Genomic DNA, 26,297 nt, shown 5'->3' with positions numbered 1-26,297 from the left:
CACATTCAGAGCGTCTCCTTCTCTCTCCCGATACGCTCATCGTCACCAAACCACATATCCGCACTCCACACGGATCTTCGCAGGTATCTTCTCTTCATTCTCCACACTTCATCATCTTCGTCTAGGGTTTCCACCCTCTACCACCATTTTTCACCATTAAAAACCACTTTTCCACCGTTCAATCTCCATTTACAACCGTTTAATCGGTCCAAATCGCGTCTCTTCCCAAACCTAGGGTTTCATTCGTACTTCTCGGTTCTCCACCGATTAATCCTAAATCCTAGGGTTCCCTGTATTCAACCTCATTTTCCCCTTTGATCTCTAACTTCTATTCTATTCCGCTGCGTCTTTACTCGTCGGAGAAGCCTCGAGGAGTCCGAATCGTGCTCGCACAGCTTCTATCATCATCTTCTCGGGCGTTCGTCCATCATGAGGTCACGCAGTGCGCCCCATTAAGGACGCTGAGCGCCAATTTTTGTGGTGCAAGGCGCCTGAGCGCCCCATTATGGGCGCTGAGCGCTAACTTTTCTGCCGTATACTGCCCCACTTAGGGCGCTGAGCGCCAACGATGTGGGTTTGGACCCGTTTTCTGTTATATTTTTTATCCATTTAAGGACTTGGACGTCCTAGGGATTGTATCTCTTGATGGCTTGAGCACAGAAACACACTTTTCGCCCCTTGGAGGCAGATTTGGGGATGTGGGAGCTCTCCTCTTCAGTTTCTAAGGTTTTTCTATCTCTTTCATTCCATTGTACACTTAGTTTCTTCATGACGATGGAGAACTAAACTCTTTTGTTGTTGGGGAAGATGTAACCTCTAAACTCTCACGTATTTGAATTTGTTTTGAATTATTATATGCTTCTTTCATTAATTGTTAGGGATTTTCTCCTTTGCTAAATGTTTATATTTTATGATTTGTCTGAGTATCGGGAGATATCTTATGAATCACGATCTGGAGAATTTCTCCCAAAAGCAGTATTGCTCAGGGATGGGGGTATGAGTTTTGGTCATCTTAAGCTTCTAATCGTAATACCGTATTAATTATTAAAGATGCAAGGGATTGTGGTCTAGCAATTAAGGATAGGCTTTCTTCACCGAGGGATCGAGTTTTAAGTAATTTAGAAAGTGATGTTAACAATTGAATGAAGAAGATGAATTCTTATATGCATGAGAGTAGACTAGGTGAAATCTAAACCCCAACAACATATTCATCTCATATTATGAACTTCATCCATCCATTCTAGTGTTTAGCCTCAATTGATCAAATTGCAGTCATGTTTATTTTTATTGCATTTGCATTCAAAAACCCCAAAAATTGTTCTTAAGTCTTAATTAGTTAAGTGATTACGTGATTGTTTAGTGCCGTGAGTCTTCTGGGATACGATATTTTTTGTTGATATCTTAACAGAAATATTAATCTCTTCTCTCCCCAACGCAAGCTCCTTAACATCTTGCTGATGCAAGTACAATGGGATCTCAACATGTCTTCCAAACGTAGTAGAATCCCATGGTACATTCATCGGCGCATCTACAATGATGTTACAAAGCTCGTCTAATGCATCAAGAGGGTCGTCCTCAGATAAATGAATCTTCTTCGGTGTAGGACTTCCCTCTTTACCTATCGGCTGTTACATGAAAAATGGTTATGTTCTGATGTCAATAAGAAGTAAAGTTTAAAACTGAGAAGTATATAGTAGGAGTGTTTACCGGAGGGTCAGATACAACACCATCCAAATGTTTAGGCCAAGCGGCGAAGCACTTAAATGTCTGTGCCACAGTGATAAACTCCTCTGTAGGTGTAGGAACAAAGGCATTTGGTACGACAACTTCATCCACCGTGACCTTGACCTCATCTTCTCATAGATCCATACCATGCACTACAGTGGCTGCATCATAGATTGTGCCATGAGCCACTAGCATGGTTCCGGTAGGAGAGAGAATTCCTCTGTAGGTGTAGGAACAAAGGCATTTGGTACGACAATTTCATCCACCGTGACCTTGACCTCATCTTCTGATGGAATCCTCCTTGACGTAGTCCTCCTTTTGTATGTTTACTTTTCTTAGCTTAGCTATTAAGGAGCATGGGTTACTATAAATACCCAACTCCTCTCTTGTATTAGCACTTTTGAGATTAATGAGAATTGAATTTTCTGAAATCAGAAACTATTCTCTCTTGAAAGTCATAGGCTAGAGAGTCCAAAGACTTCCTCTAGCCACCTTCCAAGCACACTCTCTCCCTTCCATTTTCCATTTTTCACGGTGCTTTCTCTCTCATCCCACACTACCTCTCCTTCACTGCCACCTCGCATGCGCGTCAGCGCTCTCCATTTAGTCCCGCGTCAGCTCCTTCATTCATCAGACACGCACCACTTCATTTCGCATTTCATTCTCGCGTCTTCTTCCACCACAAAACAGATCTTCATTTCTTCACATCTCAGAATCCACATCTTTCCCTCTCACGTTGCACATCACAGAGCATCTCACTCTCTCTCGAGAGATCTCATCATCATGAACCATTGCTTCCATCACGGTAATCCTCTTTTTCCTCACAGATCCATCTTCTTCCACCATTTCTTTTGATTTCCACTGATTAAAACCTTGTTTCACCTTCGATCCAGACTTTCCACCGATTGTTTTCCTCCAATCTTATGTTTGAACCGATTAATCGGTTCATTTTGAGTTTTCTCTCTTTTCTAGGGATCGTTCATGATTTTAGGGTTTTCTATTTGAGTTTAACCCTCTGTTCTTGTTCTTCTTCGAGTTTTTGTCTTTTTCCGCTGCGTTCATCTCTCTGGAGGAAGCTTCAAGGAGTCCGCGTCACGTCTTCGGTCTCTCCTCGGGCGTTCGTCCATCAAGTGGTATTCAGAGCAAGGTCGAACACGCTTCGAAGGTAAGTATCTCGGTTCGTCTCTGTTCTGAGTTTTCTTCCATTTTTGAGTTGTTTCGATTCTTCTGTTCTTGTGTTTGTTTCGCGTCTCTGTTTCGAGTTTTCTGCTGTTCTTGCGTTGTTTCGATAATGTCTTGGTGATTCATCTTGTTTTTCTCGGTTTGGTTTTGATTCTTTGCGTTTTGTTTCGTTAATTTCTGCGTTGTTCATCGTTTTTCCTTCACTGTCTTGCTTTGATTCAATCTCTTCATATTCGTTTAGGTTTCAATTTTGTGTTGAGTCTAATCTGTGCATTTTTTTTTCTGTGTTTGAGTCAGTGTTTCATCATTTTAAATCGGTGCATTCTATTTTGAGTCAATTTTCTTTTGAAATCCAAGTTCAGTTTTGTCTAAAAGTCATGTGCATTGGTTGAAACTGATGTATTTTTTGAATGTCCTAAAACTGATTTCAGTTGTGCATTTGATCGTCAAATTGTGTTTGAGCCTTGGTATAAACTCTATCACACCGCAAAAGCAATGAAACATTTAAATGAATGAGCTGGTTGATAGATATCCATTGGCCAGTCCAATTGATTCTTTAAAGTTGAAAAATGTTTTAGTCCAGATTCTTTTGCTAAATTCATTTCTGGATTTTGAGCTGCTGTTAAAAAGCAAGTGCATACTGCAAAGATCAATGAAAGGCATAGCCTAGATTAGTAGCACTTGTGAACACAGTTTAACTTTGTTGTAGCAGTTGGCCGATCTGCATTACTTTGCTTGAGTCTATTTTCTTTGTGTTTTGAATCTGGTCTAGCATATAGATCCTTGCTGGACATCTTACATTAACTTCATAGTGTGTTTTTCAAACTTTAAATTTTGTTTTTGAGTTTAGTTAGCTGATCAAAAGCTATTTGATTTCATTGAGTCAAAATTTGAGTGGTTAAGTTGCTTACATTGAGTAATTTGGGGGCTGACTAAGTCAAATTTTGAGATAGTGTGTTTCTGCACCTATTTGCTTTACAAACAAGTTTGTTTTAGTTGTTTGAAACTGATGATGCAAAGAAACCACGAGTTATAGCTGCCCTAAGCATTTTCACTCTTTAAACCACCAAATTTTTGGCATTTTTCATTGACAAGTTACTAGTTGGTTGCCTTTTCTGAAATCTGTGATTGGTGCATGTGAAATTGAGTTGTCATTGCAGCAAAAGCTTGGTCGTTCTGTTTTCATATAAAAAAAAAAACAATTTACAAAAGAAACATTTACATAGTTATAAAAAGCTGAAAGACCAGTGCAATTAACTTTTCTGAAATCTGATGCACCAGAAAACTGTTGTTCTCTATTAGCATTTCATCAAACAGTTTCACTCAATTGCTTTGAGCTTAAAATTTTGATGATATTACAACTTGTTTCTGTTTCTTGATTTAATAATCTGTTCTAGTTCTATTCATTAGGATTCTGTTGTGTTCCAACCTTTCTAAATTGCCTTTTTCTTGCTTGTCTTGATTGACCTTCTTGGTTGTGTCTACATTACATGTAAACTCTGTTCAGTTGTTCTTTAATTGAGCTTTTGTTTGCTTTTGTAATCTGGTCTAGAGTTGATCTTGAGTCAGTTGCTCTTCTGTGTTATCATTCCATTGCTTGTGGCTGTCCTGTTCTGCTCTGGTTTCTGATTTTGACCTTAGTCTAGCCATTCTTGATTGAGAAGCTTTTATACTTTGGTTTCTGGAAATTGAAAGAGGGTTTGTGTGCTTGGTAGCATCTTAGGTGGTGGTGGTCTGAAAGACTCTCCAGCTTTGTACTGCCAAGGGAGAATCTCCCTTCCAAACCTTTCCATTTTGAGTGCTTTAAGTTTTCAAAGTGAAGCCTGAGTGTAGTGAGTTTCGTGAGGCTAATTTGGCCTAATTCCTTGGCACTTTGAAATAGAGAATTCATTGTTAATCTAACTGTTTGTAATTGTTCATTGTGCAGGAAAAAGGAGTTGAGTGAGTAAACTAGAGCAACTATGATTTGTTGCAACTGGAACTGCAATCACTGTTGTTTTAATTGGTTATTGATTTCCTGGAACTGTTATTTGTGCTTGTGAATCTTTAAACTGTCATTGCATTCATTTTAGTTAAAACATTGCTTGCTGAATTCATGATGTATTCACTGTTTTGAAAATGAATTGTGATTTCATGGTTTAATTGGGCATGTTGAATGTTGATTCTGATTTGATAAGACCTATGGGAACTTGGTAGATGCATAGGATTTTCAAATAATGTGCTGATTGTTTTATGAGCATTTCTGGAAGTGCATCAACATTGTTTTAACTGCCAATTTCTGTATTGTATCATGTTAATCTTTCTCCATTGATTTGATTAGCTTGTGGGGGTTGTCTAATCAGTTGGACTAAGGTTTGAACTTCATATATTTGAATCTGATGAAAATTGAGTACATTGACTTATGTGTGCATATCAGAATTTCAATGAAATGATTTGAGAGCTTAAACAGCTGAGATTTATTGGTGCAGATTTCCATTCTGTTTAAATTCATTGTTTAATGTTAACTGAATTTTCTGCATTACATCATATCACTCTTTGTCCATTGGTTTGATCAGGTTTGATTAATTTGGAATTATTGTTTAATCAGTTTGGTTTCAGCCTTGAATTACACCCATTTGCATCTGGTTTAATATCCATGTTTATGTGTATTTTGTTGGAATTGGTGTAATTTCAGTGTGCAGATTTGAACTAAATCAGTGCAGGGATAAAGTGCAGACTAGGAGAGTTGTGTGCAGAGTTGATAAACATTTGGAGTCAAGAATTTTAAGCAGCAGCAGAATCTCAGTAGAGTTTACAGCAGGATAGACCAACCATTTAATTAGGGGAGTTGTTTAATTTTGTTGCCTCTGGATTGCTTAATTGTTTCTGTCTTAGCTGGAATTTGATAGCATTGATGGTTGCTCTGCTGAATTGAGTGTGAATATTTGATTACAGATTGTCATTTGAGAGTAAAAAGAAATTTATATAGCTGCATCAAGTGCACGAGACTAGGATAAAAGGGAAGAATCTTTTATATTGTGTGAAGTTAATCCTCTTGATATCTGTGTGTGGATAAGGTACATTGATTCCAATTGTGAATTGTGATTGTAGGATTATACTGGCCAGGAGATTCCAAAGCATTGATTCCAGAAGCTGTCAAGAAGCAACAAAATTGAGCAAAAGTGTAGCTGGAGCAGGCTAGCAGCTGTCTTCTGAACTAAAGGGAAGATTTTAAATTGTTGTGTATCTCTTCTTGTAATTTGTTTGCATCAGGTTCCCTAATCCACATGTTGTTATATACTGTTTTGCAGGAGTGGTGAATCAGATCCAAAGAGAGTAGAATCCAGAAGCTAGAAAAGGGGGCCAAAGCTGCCCAAAACAGCAACATCAGTGTACGTGTTTGTAGCACAAGGATTTGGCATCAAAAGTGACTGTAGCTGAACCAGGACCAGACCTTGGCAGCATGCATGTTTTGTAATTTTTTGTTCCATTTGATGTGTAATAGGCTATTAGGTTATAGCTTTCTTTTAGTTTCAATTTTGTTTGTAATAGGCTCGTGTTAGCCACTGTTAGCTTTAGCTTTTGTTTTGTAAAAAGGCCTTTTATAAAGTCCAAGTTCTTTGGAAGAGTCCTTGGTGCTCTTTCAAAATCTTGGCAACTTTATACTTGCTTTAATTTTAGCATAGCTAGACAGGTGAATGTGTCTTGTAAGCCAAAGCTACAAGCTTCACCATAGGAGTAGACTTTAATATTGACTTGATTTGTGTATCTCGTAGGGGTCATTAGAGTCCGCTGGTTTCTTAAGTGTTTTGCTTGATTTGATATGTGTTTCACGTTTAGGGGTGATTTAGGCTAAAAGGGATTAAACTCTAAGCCTTATCACATTAGAGTCCGAGAGTCTAGTCTTTTAATTGTGCTTGATTGTTTGTGAGTTGTGTTCTTTGATTTTAAAGGTGATTTTTGTTTAAAGGGTAACTAGTAGTAACCTAAGACATTTCTGGCAAGGTAAGACTTGGTACTTAAGCAGTCTTCATGACTCACCTCTCTTACCTGGGACTTGTCTAAGTGTGAATCTTGTATACCTTTCACACAAAGAAAACTTTTAAAAACAAAGATGTCTTGTTATAATTCATATAGGTCTTCTAGGTTAGATAATGTTGATGAAATGTTTAAACAAGCTAGGAATCTTCCATTCTTTGGTAAAGACATAGGTGCATTAACATATCTAGCTTGGGAAAAAGAAATTGATAAAATAAATCCTTGGTTTTATGAAGAGAGTGAATATTATGTCCTTAGCATATATCTCTCTAAGTTAGAAGAGCATGCAAGTGAGTGGTGGGGTGAAAGACAATATCATGTTAGGAAAGGTAGAAAGTCCTCCATACGTGATTGGCATAATTTAAAAGCTTGCATGAGAAGAAAGTTTGTGCCTTCAAGCATTAAAAGAAACCTAGAACTAATTAGGGATTGCATTGATGATGGAAAACTATTTCTTGAGAGTTTAAAGGATCATGGGTTTCTTCGTAGAGAATTAGAATTTGGGGCAAGACTTAAAAAGATCAAGGATAAGAAAAGAGAAAGAGAGATTGAGAGAAAAGAAGAAGAAGAAAGGAAAGAAGAAGAGAAGAGAGAGAGAGAAGAAAACGAGAAAACAGAAAGAGAGAAGAAAGAAAAGGAGAAATTGTTGCTGATGACAAATTCTATTCTTTCCAAGACTATGGAACCTAAAAGGGAAGGTTTCCAAATCTTTACTTCTTTTTCAATAATTGATTACTTTTCAATTTTTGACTTCTCTTTCAAACCAATTGTCATGAAAACATTTTCAAAATATGACAATTCAAATTTTGAGTTATTGTTATCTTTAAGAAAACAATTAACTCAAGATAAAATTGAATTTGGACTTCTAAAATTTTCAAAGATTACAAATCAAAGTATTAGAAGTTCTTATTCTCTTATTTTTAAAGAAAAATTCTTTCTTGGATTAATATTAACCGAAGATATATTTGATGTGTATTGCAGATTCGTGTTTGATCCAGGAGGAAGAAAACTAGATCTAAAAGAATAAGGCCACTCCAAGATGGCCATGCTCCCAAAGATTGTGTGGAGCTTCTTCATAAGGCGATTGTCAGATTTGAGGACAAATCTTTTCTTAAGAGGGAGGGCATGATGGAATCCTCCTTGACGTAGTCCTCCTTTTGTATGTTTACTTTTCTTAGCTTAGCTATTAAGGAGCATGGGTTACTATAAATACCCAACTCCTCTCTTGTATTAGCACTTTTGAGATTAATGAGAATTGAATTTTCTGAAATCAGAAACTATTCTCTCTTGAAAGTCATAGGCTAGAGAGTCCAAAGACTTCCTCTAGCCACCTTCCAAGCACACTCTCTCCCTTCCATTTTCCATTTTTTCACGGTGCTTTCTCTCTCATCCCACACTACCTCTCCTTCGCTGCCACCTCGCATGCGCGTTAGCGCTCTCCATTTAGTCCCGCGTCAGCTCCTTCATTCATCAGACACGCACCACTTCATTTCGCATTTCATTCTCGCGTCTTCTTCCACCACAAAACAGATCTTCATTTCTTCACATCTCAGAATCCACATCTTTCCCTCTCACGTTGCACATCACAGAGCATCTCACTCTCTCTCGAGAGATCTCATCATCATGAACCATTGCTTCCATCACGGTAATCCTCTTTTTCCTCACAGATCCATCTTCTTCCACCATTTCTTTTGATTTCCACCGATTAAAACCTTGTTTCACCTTCGATCCAGACTTTCCACCGATTGTTTTCCTCCAATCTTATGTTTGAACTGATTAATCGGTTCATTTTGAGTTTTCTCTCTTTTGTAGGGTTCGATCATGATTTTAGGGTTTTCTATTCGAGTTTAACCCTCTGTTCTTGTTCTTCTTCGAGTTTTTGTCTTTTTCCGCTGCGTTCATCTCTCTGGAGGAAGCTTCAAGGAGTCCGCGTCACGTCTTCGGTCTCTCCTCGGGCGTTCGTCCATCATCTTCTCATAGATCCATACCATGCACTACAGTGGCTGCATCATAGACTGTGCCATGAGCCACTAGCATGGTTCCGGTAGGAGAGAAAACATATAACTGACATGGATGAGTGTCGTCCATGTCGTCCCTTAGGCACCAGCAGCTGAGCAACTTCTTTTGCTGCTTCTACCTGTGAAATAAAATGTTAGGTTATACAAAAAGTAAATTAATAAACAAAAATGATCATTAAGTTTACCTGTAAGGGGCACAACATGGTCTGCTACAGGAGATGGCTGCGGATGCATGCCATGACTCTCATACTGTTGGAACTGACACATAACCATTTTAGCAACTTCATCATACCACTCTGCCCTGACCTTCTCTGTGATCTCCTGTGTGATCTCTTTTGTGATGTTCTGCTTCAGGTTTTGTTCATACTCTTTACATAATTCGTATGAAGATGGACGCGAGGAAGACCTAAAGAACTATTTAATGCCTGCCAGTTCCAGCGGCACGCACCCGTTCTGGGTGCTCAGGTTGTCCAATAGAAGTGGCAAGAATATTCTAATGGCCTTCCTGTGTGAATTGACTTTGGGAGCTTTGCTCAACCAATGAGTCTTGTAACATAACAAAACTTCAAAATTATTTGAAAGATCTATGTAATATATATAACAAAAATGTTGTCAAAATAAGAGAAATGACATCTTACAATTCTTTATGATATGTCTTTAGCACTGTCGGAAGTATAGGTGCCCGATGATCTTAGACGAGCTAACTTTCACTTGTGCCGAGATGGTGGTGAAGGAGGAGGAGGAGGGTCACCACCCTCAGAAAGTGAAAGTCTACTATCTGACTTCTGCTTCATTATTTTTTCCTCAAACTTCTTGTATCCACCACGAGAAAGTAGGTGTGGAGTTTTATTCTGAGAACTTATACCCTGTGCTTTTGACCTTATTTCCTGTGACAAAATGAAACAATTGTTATCATATAAAATTATGAATTATGAATTGAATGATTTTACCTACACTTACCTGCCACGACTCAGATGAATGAAGTTATACAAACTGACGCCAAGTGTCTTCGTCGATTGCAATATTTAGAACATGGAGTTTCATTACTTTTTGCTTCAAATGTATATATGGACGTCAATTTTGTCTTAAACCCCCGAAATCTTTCGACAATTACAGATAAACACTTACTCTTTAGGGTCACGACATTTGGAATATCAAATGTCATATGCAATAAAGAAAGTAATAACCTCATATCAATATAAATTTATCAATATAATGAAACTAGGATTTGGAGCAATATTGATTAACTTACCAATAGATCTTGCCAGATTAGATTCCGATCAGCCTCAGATACATGGTCAAATAATGGAGTAAGGATAGAGATACGATCACGTGCTACTACTCCAATGAAAGTCCTAAAAATATTTGCATTTGGTCCAAATGCTACTCTGGTGACCACATCAATAATGACAAGTGTCCTCTCACCTGCATTTCTTCTAAGAATAAGTTGTCTTAACCTCGTCGCTCCTCTGGTGGGTCTAGAAGTGGGGACTTCATCCCCTGATGAATGTGGTGCCTCAACCATATATTTGTCACAATAAATAAGATGAAAGATTAATAAGACTTATAAAATAACATATATTATTTAACAAAAGCCATAAATTTTTACACAAATATGAAATTCATACATAACCCTTTCTATCTTTCCTCTCTCCGTTCCTCTAACACTCACTTCCACACACTACCATATCTTTTTTCTCATATTTTTCTTTCATTCTTTGTTTCTTCCTGTATCCACTAAGACTCTCCTTTCCCATCTACCATCTCCCAGTATAACCCTTCAAGTATATTATTCATTTATAACATAAACCCTTCACTCCACTCACACACCATCGCACCCACTGTACGATTCTTTTAATTTTCTTTCTTCTCTTCACAAGATAACCAAACTCATATATAATACACAACCCATTGAACCTTACTCCATTTACTATTTTTCCTACACTATCTAACTCAAAACCCTCACCCTTTACGTAACCTTCTTCTTTTCTCTACCAACTCATCTTCCATCATTTTCCTCTCAATCCCAGGCTAGACAACAACTCTCTTTTCCCTTCTCCAGAAACGTGAAACCATGCACAAAACCTTATTCCATCTAAACATAAATCTGAAACATGCGTGAATTTAACCATAAACTCATAACACATGTGCATATTCTTTTCCCTGGACAAGACCTTCCCCATCTCTTACTCAAAAACAAGGGTTCCGTTTAACACCCTGAGAACTTGTTTACAGACCCACCTATGGCTTATTCCCCATACGATACTTTACCCCATAGTTTCACGCATTTTCTCCCATGCTAAGATATCAAAATTAGAACAACATCCTTACCTAAACTTTTACACCATCCTAACCGTTGACTCTAAACCATAAAACCCTTCCCCTAAAACAGACACCACACCTGCTAGTTAGCTTCTCGGTTTATTCTTATTTTACTTCGTTTTCTTTTTAAGCTCACATATATTCCAACCCTAGTGCATATGAACATACCCACCTTCCATAAAACATTATAACATGCACGATCCATCCCATGAAACCATTATGAACATGCATATGTGTAACCCTGATATCATATATATCAATTCTTTATATGCAACAATAATTCTAGGTTACTCCCTTTACTTGGATTCTCTTCTTCCCACGGTGCTTGACTTTTCACTTTATCTCTCACGAGTTGTTTGATCCCTGATATCGTTGCAAGGTCTCTTCTCCCTAGAAACAGCGGCAATAGACCCTTCCCTAATGATAAATACCCTTGAACTCTACCATTTGATGTAAGATGTAGACAACATCTACCATTTGTATGAACCAACATCTACTACAACTAAAGACAACTACAACACTTCTTCCAACTACTACTTTCATATTCAACTATCTCTACATTTTCTCTATCCCATCTACTATTCCTTTCACAACCTTAAAATACTAACACTCCTAATAAAACAAGGTCCTCTCTCTCTCATGATTTCCTCGTGCCATATCAAAAAGGAGCAACACAAATCTTTAATCCTATTAGTTAAAGCTACCCCAAGGACCCACAAGGAGTAACGTCTCTCCCTTTCTAAACAAAACACTGACCCCAGGCCCCACCTGCATAACATTAGAATGAGGCAAAAAGCCTTCAAGACTACAAAGAGTGATGATAGAATATCGAATTCGAGTCATAAGTAGGGGGGAAAACTGCACCATCTGCACTGTACTATAAACCAATTATAGTTAACTATAAAATAGTTCAAATAAACTGAACTGGACTAAAAAGTAGTTCAAAGAAACTGAACTGAATTATTTTTTAGTTTAGTTACACTGCAATACAATTCAGTAAATTGTTTTTTAATTCACAGTTCAATTAACTATTTATTGTGCAGTTCAGAGTTTAGTGAATATACATGCTTCTGAATTGTGAAAATAGTTCAAAATTAAAGCTAAAGCCTAAAGGATACATAGCAAGATGAAAACAGTTCTCAATTACATGCAATTACAGTTCTCAATTAAAGCTAAACAAATATTTCTCAATTAAAGGCAATTACAAACTTTTCTACTAAAGTGAGTTTTTTAAATTGAGACTGAGATTCATCAAGTTCAAGCTCAAGAATAACATCTTCAATAGCCTGACCAAATTTATTGTCCTCATCAGCATTATGCAAGCAGTCTCTTTCCTTGGCATCAAGAACCAGTTTTCTCCATATAGAGTTGCTATTGATCAATGTTGCAGCATTTCCTAATATCCAAAGGCAGTATCTGAAGTAAAAGAAAAATAATCCATTAGCTATATGCATATTGATATAACGTGGAAAAATAATTCTCAGTTGACAATGAATCGATACAAGGAGGTAAATGATCTCATAATATCTCTTTAACATAAAAATATCAAGTCTAAAAACTTTTCAATAATAGAAAACAATAATAAATCCTCGAACTTAAATCCCAACTCTCGTCAACTACTTCAATTCAGTCTTATTGCAATAGCATCTACTCCCGTACAAGTATGATCATCGTAGGTGGAAACCACAACTACAACATGCAAGTGTGAGCAACCAGAAATATCATAACACACAATATACAATAATCACTTTAGACACATAATGATTAAATCACAAACATATCTCATCAAAGCATGAACATCACAACCACATGACCCATGAACCAATTTCATTTCCTTCTACACTACCAAACCCCCTAATCATCATAACCAGTTTATTATGAATCACCCAACATCTTCTTCCCGTATCACACGACCAACGAGAATCTCTTTTCCGCATCACAGGGCCATCACTACCAAACCATCCTCTTCCCACATCACACAACTGAAGAGAAACATCTTTTTCGCATCACAAAGCCAAAAGAGTCATTAATACCAAATTATCCTCTTCTCGCATCACACGACCGAAGAAAATCCACATCACACGATCAAAAGAGTCATCAGTACCCAAATCATCATCTTCTCACATCACATGACCAAAGAGAATCCCTTTTCCCGCATTGCACGACCGAAAGAATCCTCAATGCTTGAATCCCTCATTTTCCACATCACACGACCGAAAAGATCCATTACAAGAAAAATCGCTATTACCTACGACCAAAATTCGTATATAACCTTAAAAATTCGTATGTAGAAATGGTGGTAGGTAATATTACATACGAATAAATTCATATGTAATTACATACGAAAAAATCTATGTAATTATATACAAAAAAATCCGTATAAAATTATTCATATGTAATTATATACAGATAAATTTGTATTTAACTTTATGATTTTATAAAAAAAAATTAAATGATCTCTGTGTTCACAGAAACTGCTACTTATTTAAAAAATAAAAAATTCTAAAACAACATTGTAACATATATTCCATTTTCAGGAATGATCATTTATTTCAGTATTCTTTAAAAACAATCAAATCGTTAGAATCATTGAGTTTTTACATAAAATGAGGATAAATATGAGTATCAGCATCTATGAAATACACCCAAACAAAAGACAATCAAAATGGTTCTTTATATAGTTAAAAATGACTATCAAAATTTTCTAATAGTGATATTTATCAGGAAAAGTGTATCAAGATACAAGTCCGTCGATGACTTTGCATGTTGAAAGAGTATCATTGATGGGAGAGGCCATTTTAACTGTAAACAAAGCACCACAACATGATTAAATATATGACTGATAATACCTGAGATAAATTAATTCATAACTTATAACTGAATCCACAAATTGAAATATTCAATAATAATATTTTTAAAACCTATTATATCTCTCGCAAGGTTTAATAGTTAAAAAAAATGGAAAAACAGGTTATGTTATAAAATATAAAAATTCATAATATATAAAATATCATAATAATTTTAGTTTATTAAATAAATAAAAAAAAGGAATTGTCTAAAATTGTCCTTAGTTAGGAAAATTTTCGCTAATTTAAAGTTATCATGAAGTACAAATTAAATAAAAACAATCATAAATAATGTAATGATTAAAATAAACAATACAGTATTAAATAAGGAGAAAAAGAGTAAATAGGAAGAAAACATGGTGAAATTCATTTTATTTGTATTACTTTATTTTAGTGTTTAAGAAAAAAATTTATCCGTATAAATCTTACTTCTTTCTAACCATGGAACTTGAGGATTAGGATTAATTATTGTATAACTGTTATCACTTAATCAGTAATTTTAACTTCCAAAATCTTGTAATTTTATCTTTTTATGTTGACCATACACTTGGCTTAAATATTTAAAAGATAGTTTTATCTATAATTTTATCAATCTCAAACAACATATTTATACCAAAAAAATGATAATCCTCTGTAGACATTAAATAATTACTAGTACCTTTTTCTCTATCCTTGTTACTATGTTATGTACTAGAGAATCTATTGGTTGAATTTAAGATTGAACTTTTGGTTGAATTCCCTCTAGTCTGGCATTAATAGATTTCACTTAAAATCTTTGTAATTCCAATAAAAAAGAAAGTTAAATCTCATAGTACACTACAAGAAAAAATTGAATTACATACAGTCAAAATCCGTATATAAGGTCCAAAATCCGTATATAACACTTGGTTACATACGACTTATATACGAAAACAAATCCGTATATAAAACTATCGTAGATAAGTTATATACGGATATATCCATATATAATTTATATACGGATTTTTCCGTATGTAATTATATACGAAAAAATCCGTATATAAAATCTGTATATAATTATATACGGAAAATCCGTATGTAAAAGTCATATGTAATTAAAAATTAATTACATACGGAAAAATCCGTATGTAACCTTATAGTTTTATAAAAAAAATAAATTATCCTAAATTTCTATTCCTTTTGCAGTCCTAAACCTCTTAGCATCCTTTGTCACCCTCTCAAATTTCTCTATCACTTACTTCATGTTAAACTCTTCCACTTTCTCTACCATCTTCACAGTGCTTCAACTGCAGCTATTACAAAAGAACATAAGAATTAATTAAGACAACAACTTACAACATTAATAATAGCTATACATATATATTAAAATCGTTTTATTGAAGTAAAATTGCACAGATATATTAAGAATGATGTGATAGAAATCTAGAAAAATTAACTAAGATATTGTATAATAACTCTTGTAATGTAAGATTACATGTCATAAGAATAAAGAACAATTACTTTATAAGATCAATAAGAATATCATTGAAATATGAAACTTAAACTTGTTTGACTTAACCTTTATATATTCAACCTTATTTTGTACTCTAAATTCACTTTTTGTAGCATACTATTTTCGTCAAAAAGTGAATTTTTCATTCTTCAATTTTTTTCAGTTTTCGTCAAAATGTGCACATATTTTATTTAACTTACTATACTCACCTAGTAATCATTAATAAACTTACTATTATTCAAACTCCTTCCAAAACCACAAGTAACCAAACCATCCAGTCAGGTAACGTGCAATCAACTTTAAAACTAAGATAACATATTCTAACAAAATGAAAGTAACTCTCAGATATTTCTAAAAATGTTTTCTTAAAAAATCTAACCAAATTTCCCATCAATTTATTAACATTTATATTGCATACTTAACTTCATAGTTCTACATTACTTTCCAACCACAAAATGAAATTACATTTTCTCCCTCAGATGCAAATTTAAAGGGGAACAACCCTTGAATAAAAATCAAACAAATCAGTTAAGATTATGATACAGCAGCATGCAATAATGATGTCTACAAAATTGTTATTAACTCAAACAAGTCTCAACAATAATGTCACAATACTGCCTTGCAACTAAAAATAAGCATATATGCCTCTATAAATGATCTATATTACATAAATTTTGGCCAAATTATATACCTTAGAAAAGAAGGAGCCATACAGTTTTGGGGCTCTATACCATCTTGTAGCAACACAATCCTGCAATATGGACCAGAAGAAATAACGAGAAAACTCAATATTACTTTTGAATATAAAGAAAATTATATCAAAGTCTTAATCAATATTATAGTAATACAATACTTTTCCTTCAGATATGAATTTAATAACTCAAATCCCTGTTTTCTTCATTTTATTTGAAGGGCAACGATTGGTACAAAATATTGTGTGGTTCTGAGAGAGAAAACTTAATGGGATGTCAAAAATCATGCAGCGGGGTTGGAAGTATCTAGCTTGTTAGAGTACTTGGAAAGCCATTTTTGCTTGTTCTTCTGTGAAGCGTTCCAGTTTCGAGTTAACGACCCAAGATTTACCCCATCTCCTACCAAAATGCTAGTTACTCCCATTTTAGAGACCTAAGGCAATAATATCCGATGATGATGACCGAAATGAATTTAAAAGAAAACGTGAGAGTTTATATTAGTACCGATTGGATGTTCCTATTCTCATCATCGAAAAAGAGCATGGAGTTGAAGGGGATAGCGGTTCTCGAATGAATCCGCTGAAAATGATCTGTTTTATGTGCTAGCTAGAATATATTTTCTGAACAAACCAAAGTTCACAAGAGAAATAAAAACCTAATGCATCACTAGTGCAAAATTGATCTTTAACGTCACCCCATAGACGTCCGTCCACCAAAACCCCAACGTAAATAATTGACCGGTGGCATAAATGTAAATAATTGAGTGTGGAGACGTCCGTCCTAGAAGGGGCCGGACGTCTATAATATAGTAGACGTCCGACCCCTCTAACGGACGTTCAAAAGCCTAACGGGAGAGTTGAAGATTCAGCCTTTTGAACGTCCGTCCTGGAGGGGGACGGACGTCTATATATAGTAAACGTCCAGCCCCCTCAAGGACGGACGTTCAAAAGACTGACGGGTTAAACTACCCTGTCAGCCTCTTGAACGTCCGTCCTAGAGGGGGACGGACGTTTAATATATATAGACGTTCGTCCCCCTCCAGGACGGACGTTCAGGAGACTGACAGTAGTTCAACCCATCAGTCTCTTGAACGTCCGTCCTGGAGGGGGACGGACGTTTACTATATATAGACGTCCGTCCCCCTCCAGGACGGACGTTCAAGAGACTGAGAGAGTAGTTGAACCCGTCAGCCCCTTGAACGTCCGTCCCCCTCCAGGACGGACGTTTAATATATATAGACGTCCGTCCCCCTCTAGGACGGACGTTCAGGAGACTGATAGTAGTTCAACCCATCAGTCTCTTGAACGTCCGTCCTGGAGGGGGACGGACGTTTACTATATATAGACGTCCGTCCCCCTCTAGGACGGACGTTCAAGAGACTGAGAGAGTAGTTGAACCTGTCAGCCCCTTGAACGTCCGTCCTGGAGGGGGACGGACGTTTAATATATATAGACGTCCGTCCCCCTCCAGGACGGACATTCAAGAGACTGATGGGTTGAACTACTGTTAGTCTCCTGAACGTCCGTCCTGGAGGGGGACGGACGTCTACTATATTATAGACGTCCGGCCCCCGCCACAACGGACGTTCAAAAGACGTTTAAAATACGGACTTACTAACCAAAACGCGAACCCGCGAGGAGTTATGCGAACCCGTGAGAGTTCCCTCTGCGCCTTGAATTTCTAGGTTGGTTTTTATCTGTTTTGGACCATTTAATCTTACTTTTATTCCGATTAAATTGTTCAGTGATGAAATATCTTTCATTTGGACCGATTGAAAATCGTTTTCTGTGCATTTTGGTGCAGTTTGTAGCGTGTTCTTGGGCGACGTTTTTGGCCTACGTTTTAGGTCGTTTACTCCTCCATCTCCCTCCATTTTCATTTCGAATCTGCTCTTCAGACGTGTTGCAGTGCACAAACAAACGTCCAAACCCTTTAATCCTAAATAACCCGTAAATAACCCTAAATAACCCGTCTAATAAAGCCCTTTCTGCAGTAGTGTATAGACGTCCGAGAGGTTCACAGCGGACGTCTATATAGACGTCCGGCCTGACACAGCGGACGTCTATATAGACGTCCAGCCTGACACAGCGGACGTCTATATAGACGTTCGGCCTAACACAACGGACGTCTACATATATAGACGTCACCCGCAAAGACGTCGGTCGAACGTTGGACGTCAAAAAGCCTAAAGAACGGACGTCTATAGCCCTTTCTGCACTAGTGCATGTTACTTTAAATTTGAATTGGAAAAGCAAGATAAGCACAAGAATTGACTTGTGTGACAAAGAGTGAGGAGAAGCCCAATTTGTTGAGGAAAACTGTTGATATGTCAGCAGTTGGTGAGCGAGAAGCGATTGCAACGTCGATGCCTTTCTCTTTGAGCCCTAACAATATGCCTTTGGCGTGAGGATACAGAGAGCGCATTTTAATATGTTAATATGAAGAGTAATAAGTTATCAAGAATGAACAATCTCATATTAGCTCTCTTAGACATTTAAACAAACAGTTTATGAGCAAAATTAACATATAATACTCAGAATTAAGACAAAACAAGCCAATACAAATTCAACCTTACATGAATCAGAGAAAAACATCAAAACAGAGATGCGAAACAGTGTCAACACAATAATGAATCAAATGAAAACATGACACAAAGGAGAGAGATACTTAGCTTTTGAATTGCGTGGAAGAATCAGAGCTCTGAATACCACCTGATGGAAGAGGCTCCAAGGAAGAGGACTGAACGCACGACGCGAGCTGATTTAAAGGACCTTGAAGCTTCTCCGAGAATGAAACGCAGCGAAATAACGAGGAATTAGAGATCGAGAAAGATTCTACCAAGACCTAAGGGCGATAACCTTCGCACCAACCCTAGGCAAAAATAGAAGAGAGAATTTGAAGGAGAACGAACCGAATCAGAGATAGGACTCACAGAAACCCTAAATAGAGTAGGAACCCTAATTTGGACTGAAGGAACCCAAGAAAGGGAGGAAACTTAAAATAAACCGATTAATCGGTTCAAAACGAGATTGAACGGTGGAAAAGAATTTTCAATCGGAGGAAAAGCTTTTAAACGGAGTAAAAGAGGATTTAATCGATGAAACTTCAAGAAAATGGTGAAAGGATGACGAAACCCTAGAAGGAGATGAAGATAATTGGTGGAAGAGGAATTTTGTTGTTAAATAGGCTGAGGCAGGAAAGAAATATGAAATAAGATAATGAATCTGTGAAGAGAAAGAAAGCTTACCGTTGATGGTGAGCTCTCGAGAAGAAAATGAATGTGGCTGATTATGCGGTCTGAATGAAGACATGGCAAAGGAAGAACGTGTGGCTACAAGGAGGGAAGGAAGAAGAAAGAAGTAAGGGTGTGAGATGGGGAAACAAAATTATCTGAGTGTTTCTTCTACTGAGAAAAAGGAAGAAGAAAGGATTTGTGGGTTTTTTTTTTTCCGAAATGAAGGAAGAAGGAAGGGTCAGTGAGTGAGTGAGTGAGTGAGGGACTCATTTTGGAGAGTTGTAGTTAGGTTTTTTTTTTCAAAGTTAGAAGAAGATCGGGGCTTTTTCTAAAGTTTTTTTAATTATTAATTAATTAAAAATCTGTATATAATATCTGTATGTAAAATGTTTAATATATACGGATTAAAATCCGTATGTAATAATTCGTATATAAAACGTAATTTTCTTGTAGTGGTAGTTGATATGAAAATGTTAAAGGATCTTCAATATCTAAATTACAGAAGTGAAACACAAACATTATCTTGAGTATAACATATTAAAAATAAAAGTTAATGCTACTAAAGATGAAGGAAGATTGTGGCACTGAAGTTCATCACGAAACGGGGACCCAGCTTGTGAATACATCTCCTATAACAAAAGAGATATAATTTTAAAAGAATGTACTGAGATTCTTCTTAACTTTTAAACTACTAACCACTATGCTTAAGTATATATATAATATTATTCAAGCGGCCATCGCCCAATTTATCATGATACCAATATCAATCACCTAGTCAATTAAACATTAAAAAAAGAAAAAACTAATCCATTTATACATTGTTTGATAATTCAAATGAAACAGCACTTTGAGCTCTCAAAGAACAAGGTCGCACCAATTCTTAAATTTTAAGCCATGTAAATTTGGCAAGATGGAGTTGAAAAGTATGATAAGCAAATCACACGATATGCAGGAGTATGAAAAATATGAAGCAAATGTTTGATAGATACAAATCAAGGTTGGAAGACAATGCACAGATAAGCAAATCCTCGTCCAAACGTATCAACATTACATATAGATTTTACATAGAAATATCGATAGATAAAATTCATATATAATTCATTTTTCAAGATCCGTAGGTAATATCTAAGTTATCTACAGATCAAAAATCCATATATAAATATCAATAAGTAATTTTTATTTTCTTATAGTGAATCTCTTTCCTACATCGCATATGTTCGAAAGAGTCATTCGTACTCAAATTATATAGTCCAACAATCTTACTCAAATTAATTCTCTCATGCAAACTTAACAATATAACCACAGTCAAACTAAAACATAAATACTTGACTTTATATTAGGCACAACTCCTTTTTTTTTCTCACTTACACTCACCAAAAGATGTAAATGTCATCTTTCAAAGTTTTCTCCCACTTTTTCTCTTACTACACATTTTGTAAGCAAACTCTTTTTCAAACTTGAAACTTTTATTATTTTGTGGGTATTAAACTTTCTCCTTTTACCAACACTTTGCATATTTTTTAAAAGCAAAATTTTTCTACTAAACTCTCATAAATTAGATCTGAGCAAGGATCATAGCCTCTTGAATTTGTTTTATATATTATTAACGGACTATTGATGATTATCAACAAAGATAGATTGGCGGTAATTATTTTTGACAAGAACATTATTAACGAATCTGAATCCAACGGAAATCTGTCGAAAAACATAATAACAATTAATTTTTGATGTTTTCAACCGTTTATATCAGCTGATAATTACATTATTTTTTTAGTGTGGTGTCAAAACTCCATTCTCCAAAAGTAAAATAACAACAGCTTATTTTATAATGATATGTACTGCACCCAAGGAAATCTACTTTCGTCCCTTCGATATAAGAGAAGGTATGCTTTGTTCGTTCCTGAAGAAGTTTCGAGGGTCAACCCTGGTCTTCACGCGAGCCAATCTATTAAAGTTGTTACCAAAATACTTAAAGCCCCAAATACTGGCTTGGTTGTAGCTTGTGTAACCATTGTTATTAACTCCTATGTCAAGGTCTCTATAATTCAGATACGCAGATCTAGGATTCCTTGAAACATAAGCTTCCGTATAATTGTACAATCTTCTAATCCAGTTGACGTGCCTCTGTGCTGCCACATCCCCTTTTTCTTGCCAATACACAATGTATTGAATGTGGAATAAGTTGCCAGATCTGTGTGGGAATGGAGTTTCGGATTCTGAAATCTCTTCCATCCTGCCTCCATAAGGAGTGAATTGAATGTAAGCATCTTTAGCCTCGTCTTCATATAAGAAAGGCCATAACCCTTCTAACCCAACGTCTGGAATAGGATCTCTCACGTAATCAGATTTTGCTTTGAAGAACAACAAACCGTTTTGAGTTCTGTTCAGCAAAACATCGGTAGATTGACCGTTTGTGAACCCACCCATGAAGAGAATTGATTCTATCCAACTCATTTCAGTGCAGTCTTCTTTCACCAAACCCAACACCGGGAAGCTCTTTTGCATATAGGGAATGAGGTCATCTACACGACCCAGATACAAGGATTCAAACTGTGCTTCAACAGTTAGATTCCCACTCTTACTTGAATTTACCCTTTCCATTTGGATCCTAATGGTTAGGCTCTCGTTAAGTTTGTTTGCCCTACGTTGCCACTGTTGAATAATCCCCGTTACATTTTCTTTCAACGTCCTTGAAACTCGAAACACTGTCACAGTTGATGGAACTGAAATTAGTTTTATCTTCCAAGCCACGACGACTCCAAAGCTTGCTCCACCACCACCTCTAATGGCCCAAAATAGATCCTCGCCCATTGTTTCTTTATCAAGGAGATTACCATTGACGTCAATAATCTTAGCATCAATTACATGATCAGCAGCAAGACCATAGTTACGAATCATGAATCCATAGCCACCACCACTAATGTGGCCCCCAACGCCCACAGTGGGGCACACACCTGCTGGAAACCCTAGTGTTTTGCTTTTTTGACTAATCGTGTAGTAAAGTTCCCCGAGGGTTGCCCCAGTTTGAACCCATGCAGTGCTGTTTTCTACGTCAATTTCGATTTCTCGAAACTTTACGAGGTTAACGACGACAAATGGAACTCCAGCAACATACGAGAGACCCTCGTAATTGTTGAAGTGTAAAACAGAAAACAGAAAAAAACAGATCATTACACAGTATAAAAGCTTTGTAAATCAGTTTCAAAATGAATAATACAGTTTTGAGGTTATTCAGTATACCTGTGTTTTCTCTGCATCTCTATTGTTGCTCTGAACGGTTGTGTGGTGGTGGTGAAGAACAGAGAGGCTGAACCCTATCAGAGCTCTGGTGGTGCTCATCCCTCAGCCCCCGCGTGTTTCTTTCTGCTTCTGAAGTTCTCTCTCTCTCACGTGCATATTTTACTTTTAAGTAAAACTTATCTGTGCATGGGTTATTACCCTTTTACCCTTCATTCTAATATGGTATCAGAGCTTAGGCTGAATCCTGGTGTGTGAAGTGGGTGCGTGGAAATTTACTGAAGGTGTGAGAGCTTTATCTGGTGGTGCGTGTATCCAAAGAAGAAAGGAGGTGAATTTTTTGTAAAAGATTTTTGCAAGAAAGTTTGCAAGATTGTGATGGCAAACTTTGGAGGTATACAGGGACCATTACCCATGTTTGATGGCAAGCAGTTTGATGATTGGAGAATCAAGATGCGTGCTGTGTTTGGATTTCAGGATGTCCTGGAAGTTATTGAACAGGAACTGCCTAAATTGAGTGACAATGCATCTCAAGAAGAGAAGAAAGAGTACAAGATGATGGTAAAACTGGACAGTAAGGCCAGATTTTTGATATATCAGAGTGTAAGCCAGAAGATCTTCAACAAGATCTCAAATGCTGACAGTGCAAAAGAAATCTGGGGTATTTTAGTGAAAACATATGGTGATGGAGACAGGAATGCGAAGATTAAACTGCAGGCACTCAGAAGACAGTTTGAAACCTTGATTATGGATGAAAATGAGAGTGTGGCTGAATACTTTGATAAGGTGCAGGAACTTGTGAACAAGATGAGAGCTTGTGGTGATAAGATGATGGAAGAGTATGTTGTGGATAAAATTCTGAGGACCTTGACTGCCAGATTTGACTATGTAGTAGCTGCCATTGAAGAAACCCGAAGAAAGGAGAATATTGACATTGAGGAGCTGCAACATTCATTAGAGGCTCATGAGTTACGCCTCAATGAGCGCAAACAGTGCCAGGAGCAGGCCTTGCAGGCCAGATCTCAGTGGAAAGGCAAGAAAGGGTTCAAGAAAGGAGGAAAAGGTGGCAAGAAGGGCAAAGATTCACAGGACCAGCAAGGAGAAGAGTCCAGTGAATCAGGCCAGGTGAAAACTCAGAAAAATGGTGAATGGAAGTTTGACAAAAGGAAGGCCAAGTGCTACAACTGTCAAAAACTGGGTCATTATGCTAAGGATTGTTGGAGTGGTGAAGGTGCTAAGAACAAACCAAAGAAGAGGGCTAATTTGGCCCAAGAAGAGGAATCTGATTCAGAACCAGTAATGTTGATGGCTAAAACAGAAGAAGTTTCATCAGAAAATGATGTGTGGTACCTAGATTCTGGATGTTCTACCCACATGACAGGGAGAAGAGACTGGTTTGTAGGAATTCAAGGTGCTGGACATGGAAAAATCAGGTTTGCTGATGATAGAAGTCTGGTTGCAGAAGGCACAGGCAGGGTTGTTCTAAGAGATGTGGAAGGAAGAGATGTAACAATTGAAGAGGTACTGTATGTACCAGGATTAAAATCAAATCTGCTAAGCTTGGGACAGCTACTGCAGAAAGGTTATATGATGAAAATGGAGGATAACAGTCTCAGAATTTTCAACCAACAGAAGAGGATGGTTATACAAGCCCAGCTGTCACAGAATAGGACATTCAGGGTTGTGATGAGTGCAGTGAAACACCAGTGCTTTACTGCCTCAGAAAACAAGGAGGAATGACTTTGGCATTTGAGGTTTGGACATTTAAATTTCAGGGATCTGTCTCTGTTAGGACAGAAAAAGATGGTGAATGGGCTGCCTAATGTTACTGTTCTAGATACAGTGTGCAGTGAGTATGTGCAGTGTAAGCAAACAAGGGGCAGTTTCAAGAAGAACCTACCCCAGAGATCTGCAGAAAGACTAGGAGTAGTCTATTCGGATGTGTGTGGGCCAATGCAGGTTGAAACACCAGGAGGCAGCAGATACTTCCTGCTTTTTATTGATGATTACACCAGGAAATGTTGGGTGTATCTAATCAAAAGAAAAGGAGAAGTACTGGAGGTGTTTCAAAAATTCAAGAGAATGGTTGAAAAGCAGTGTGAGCAGAAGATAAAGGTCTTAAGGACAGATGGAGGTGGAGAATACATCTCTACTGAATTTAAGTTGTTCTGTGAACATGAAGGGATTATACATGAGGTTACTCCTCCATATACACCACAACATAATGGTGCAGCTGAAAGGAAGAACAGAACTCTACTGAACATGGTGAGGTGTATGTTAAAAAGCAAAGGGTTGCCTAACTTTTTATGGGGAGAGGCTGTTGTTACAGCCACTTACATACTGAATATGTCTCCAACAAAGAGACTGGAAGGCTTGACACCTGAAGAAGCCTGGACAGGGATGAAACCAGATGTCAAACATCTGAAAATATTTGGCTCATTGTGTTACAAACACATACCAGACCAGCAGAGAAGAAAATTGGATGATAAAGGAGTGCCTCTAATTTTAGTAGGCTATCATTCAACTGGAGGATACAAGCTGTATGACCCTACATCAGGGACAGCTTGCATAAGCAGAGATGTAGTTATTGATGAAACTGGAGTTTGGAAGTGGGACACAACTAGGCAGGAGACATCAACCATCACTTTGGAAGATGAAACTGCTGTAGTTGAGACTGAAGAAACTGTGAATAATGATGGTAGAAGGAGGTCATCACGGGTTACTCACTTGCCAGCTCACCTAAGGGATTTTGACTTATCCTATGAGGCTACTCTCACATCAGAGGGACATTTTGTGCATTATGCACTAGTTGCAGAGGCTGAACCTGTTGAGTTTGAGGAGGCTGTGAAGGATGAGAAATGGCATAAAGCCATGGAGGAGGAGATTGACTCCATTGAAAGGAACCAGACCTGGGAACTGGTGAAATTACCCTCTGGAAAGAAACCCATAGCATTAAAATGGGTTTATAAATCAAAGATAAATCCACAAGGCATTGTTGTGAGGTATAAGGCACGGCTGGTTGCTAAGGGATTCTTACAAAAGGCTGGAGTTGATTATGGTGAAGTATTTGCTCCTGTAGCAAGGGTTGAAACCATAAGATTAGTGGTATCATTGGCTACTAAATTTGGCTGGTCTCTACACCAGCTTGATGTAAAATCAGCCTTCTTAAATGGAAGACTAGAGGAGGAGGTTTATGTGGTACAGCCACAAGGTTTTGAGGTCAAAGGGCAGCTGGACAAAGTGTATAGGCTGAGGAAAGCTCTCTATGGGCTTAAGCAGGCTCCAAGGGCCTGGAACCAGCGTATTGATGGGTTCATGGGCAGTATTGGGTTTGAGAAATGTGTCTCAGAACACGGTGTGTATGTGCAAAGCTGTCAGCACAAAGGAAAAACAGAGAAGTTGATTGTGTGTCTCTATGTGGATGACATGTTAGTCACTGGAAGTTGTGAAGAATTAATTTCAGTCTTCAAAACTGAAATGCAAAGTGAATTTGAAATGAGTGATCTTGGAAAACTCAGCTATTTCCTTGGCATTGAGTTTACCAAGACTGGA

General features: G+C 37.2%; 1 protein-coding gene and 1 pseudogene across 1 annotated transcript; both read right to left on the bottom strand.

The window, feature by feature from the left end:
• Positions 1-15,699: 15,699 nt before the first annotated feature.
• On the bottom strand, positions 15,700-18,700 carry LOC128193724 (uncharacterized; annotated as a pseudogene).
• A 2,511-nt stretch (positions 18,701-21,211) lies between these two features.
• Positions 21,212-25,502, bottom strand: LOC108319886 (tetrahydroberberine oxidase). Its single transcript, XM_052872231.1, has 2 exons — positions 22,749-25,502; positions 21,212-22,580 (listed from the first exon to the last, which is right to left on the bottom strand). The coding sequence occupies exons 1-2, from the start codon at positions 22,845-22,847 to the stop codon at positions 21,363-21,365; spliced, it is 1,317 nt and encodes a 438-aa protein (XP_052728191.1). The 5' UTR covers positions 22,848-25,502; the 3' UTR covers positions 21,212-21,362.
• Positions 25,503-26,297: the final 795 nt, after the last annotated feature.

The sequence above is a fragment of the Vigna angularis genome, chromosome 1, assembly GCF_016808095.1.
Source record: "Vigna angularis cultivar LongXiaoDou No.4 chromosome 1, ASM1680809v1, whole genome shotgun sequence".
Classification (NCBI taxonomy): Eukaryota; Viridiplantae; Streptophyta; class Magnoliopsida; order Fabales; family Fabaceae; genus Vigna; species Vigna angularis.
This window is presented reverse-complemented; position numbering and strand designations above follow the sequence as displayed.

Bases quoted from the DNA above. Each gene is read 5' to 3' on its own strand.
- LOC108319886 (XM_052872231.1), bottom strand. From the start codon at position 22,847: ATGAGCACCACCAGAGCTCTGATAGGGTTCAGCCTCTCTGTTCTTCAC. The intron at 22,581-22,748 runs GTATACTGAATA...AACCTCGTAAAG, and splicing joins GAGATGCAGAGAAAACACAG to TTTCGAGAAATCGAAATTGA.